The following is a 2,674-nucleotide window of genomic DNA, read 5'->3' as shown; positions in this document are numbered from 1 at the left end:
GTAGTTTGAGGAAGAACTGTGCCTGTAATGGCCACACATGATCAGGACCTTGGTGTTTTCAGTGTCTCACTACATAGACAGGCCACCTCTCCCAGCGCAGCACCCTGGGGAATTGGCTCAGAACAGGCTCAAAGGGAAGAGTGCCACCTGCTGAATCACGGCTTTCTGTGAATTAAACAAGCATTTTCTTTCGTTTAGAACTGCTTGTCTCCGCTCTAAACTGCACACATTTGTTTTTCTCTATTGCAGAGTTTGATAACAGCTCTAGGCCAGACTGTGAAGACTGTGATCTACGTCCTTGTCTTGCTGTTCCTGTTAATGTTTATCTTTGCCATTTTGGGTTACGGCTTGTACGGAGACCCTGAAACCGGAGACAGTAAAAACTGGGGCAACCTAGCATCTGCCTTTTTCACGCTCTTCTGTTTAGTAACGGTAATTTCTGCTGTCCTTTCCATTTGATGTCTGCCTGTTATAGAAACTATTGTAAGTAACCACTACCTCTGATTTTGGTCGGGATGTTGGGGAAGTCATTTAATTAAACTGTGATTGTTCTCAGCATTAAAGGTGGTGGGAGCTGTTCCCTGGGTTTTATTTAATGTCAGATGGTTGTGAAAATTCAGCTTGATGGATAGATTCATTTTTTTGGTATTAAAGACTCAGAGGCGAAAGCTTGCTGAGCTGACAGCAATGGGATATTTAGTAGCTTTCATATGGCATCTGAGTCTGGAACTCTAAGCAACTGGGGGAAAACAGAGTTCAGTTTAAAAAAGAGAGAACGAGAGAGAGAGAGAGATTTAATCTGGTCTGTGAGTCAAGCTGTGGTTTGGAACTAACTGATCAGAGATTCAATGCATTTGCAGGTTGACGGCTGGACGGACTTTCAGGATGAATTAGACCAATATGGTTTCAGTGCTAGCCGAGCCTTCACAATAGTGTTCATCTTGCTGGGGTTCTTTTTGTTTTTCAATATGTCTATTGGAGTTGTGATTATGAATATCCAGGTAAGTTGGGTTTCCCTTATTTTTTGTGTGTGTCTAACTACGGGGCCATTTGTCTGAAAACTGGTGTGTGCACCTTTTGAAAGCTGGCTTTTTGACACTGCTGGAGACCGAAGTCCTCTGTCCACTGCACAGGAACAAAATACCTTCCCCACATAGCCCTGCTGGTTTGCCTCAGACCCGAAGGGAGCATCTTCAGGGGAGAATGGTAGTGAATTCACTGTTCCCATTTAGGGTCAGTCTTCGGCATAAGTACAACAGGCACCTGAACAGTGCCCTGGCCCTTGTCTGTGTCATGCAGAGACAAACAGAGCTAGCCAGAAACTCTCCATCTTCTCCTGTCCTTCCAGTCCTATCCGCTGCCAACACCTCCCATATATGAGCATAAGGGAAATTTGCCTGAAGCTCCACACACTGCAACAAGGCCCATCAGAACGAAGGGGAAATTTGTGTCTATTTAAATCCATGGCCTTCTGCAGGGTTTCTTGCAGCTTTCCCTGAAGCATCTGGTACAGGCCACTGCTGGAAACAGGATACTGACCTAAACAGACCGCTGCTCCAATTTGTTATGACCATTCCTATGTTCCTGGGTCATCCCGGGTGAAACTGTTAGCAAGGGTGCCAACTGTCAGGTGGAAATCTGCTGGACTGACCCTACCAAACTCAGCAGGTGGTAACAGCTTTGTTGCTACCAGGTTGGGCTTGATTTAGATCAGTGACTTAAAGGCGAAAGTGTCTCTGATTAATTGCCTGAGTCATCCGGTTAAGAGCATTTAACATACACTGTTTTGATATTTATAGGATTCCACTCAGAATTATGAACGAGAGCTTAAAGCAGAAAAACAAGCTGCTCTTCGGGCAAAAAAACAGGCCATATTACAAAGACAACAGGAAGAAGTAAACATGCTAATGCACCAGCAGGTAGATGCACTGAATTGTATTTACTTGAAGTTTATTGAACAGCATAAGTATTACAAACATATGTAAGATACAGTTTAGTGATGCAAGACAGCATAGAGTTATCTTCAATATAGGACTTTATAGTCATTTCTCTCACAGAAGCAATTTTCTAAGCTTTTTCACCTTTAGAAATAAGCCAAGCCATAGACCTTCATCTGTATCCTTTTATAAGTTCACGTGTCCGTTTGCCTGTATATATATGTGTGTATATACAGATTTCATTTTGAATCTTCTATGTAAGAAAAAAATGTCAGAGTGGAAAACTCCCCATAATATTTAAAATAATAATTTCCTAAACGGATTCCCATTGCTGTTTTTTTCTGAAATATTTCTGCATTGTTCCAATGTTATTAAATGTAGGTCAGTTTGTATTATAATGGTATTTCAGTGCTGTGCATATATTCCTCAGTAACGATATATTTATTTTGATTTGTTATGTTCTATAGGCAGTATTTAGAAACCCACTAAAATCAGGTCACAGGCACCTTTCAAAGACGACATAGGTTATGTCTACACCAGTGGTTCCCAAACTTGTTCCGCCGCTTGTGCAGGGAAAGCCCCTGGCAGGCTGGGCCGGTTTGTTTACCTGCCGCATCCGCAGGTTCAGCCGATCACGGCTCCCAGTGGCCGCGGTTCGCTGCTCCAGGCCAATGGGAGCTGCTGGAAGCAGCGGCCAGTACATCCCTCGGCCCGCGCCGCTTCCAGCAGCTCCCATT

At 43.6% G+C, this 2,674-nt stretch overlaps 1 protein-coding gene across 1 annotated transcript; it reads left to right on the top strand.

Moving 5' to 3' along the window:
• Positions 1 to 249: 249 nt before the first annotated feature.
• Positions 250 to 1,981, top strand: LOC112121708 (cation channel sperm-associated protein 3-like; the record flags this gene model as incomplete). The annotated part of the gene is made up of 3 exons (XM_024220627.1): positions 250 to 432; positions 861 to 1,001; positions 1,800 to 1,981. Coding segments are annotated over 3 exons (506 nt in total), but the record flags the coding sequence as incomplete, so codon positions are not given.
• Positions 1,982 to 2,674: the final 693 nt, after the last annotated feature.

Source organism: Terrapene carolina, unplaced genomic scaffold (assembly GCF_002925995.2).
Source record: "Terrapene carolina triunguis isolate 2854851 unplaced genomic scaffold, T_m_triunguis-2.0 Scaffold19042, whole genome shotgun sequence".
In the NCBI taxonomy this organism is placed as follows: domain Eukaryota; kingdom Metazoa; phylum Chordata; order Testudines; family Emydidae; genus Terrapene; species Terrapene triunguis.
The sequence above is the reverse complement of the archived record's forward strand: the minus strand, read 5'-3'. Positions and strand labels throughout refer to the sequence as shown.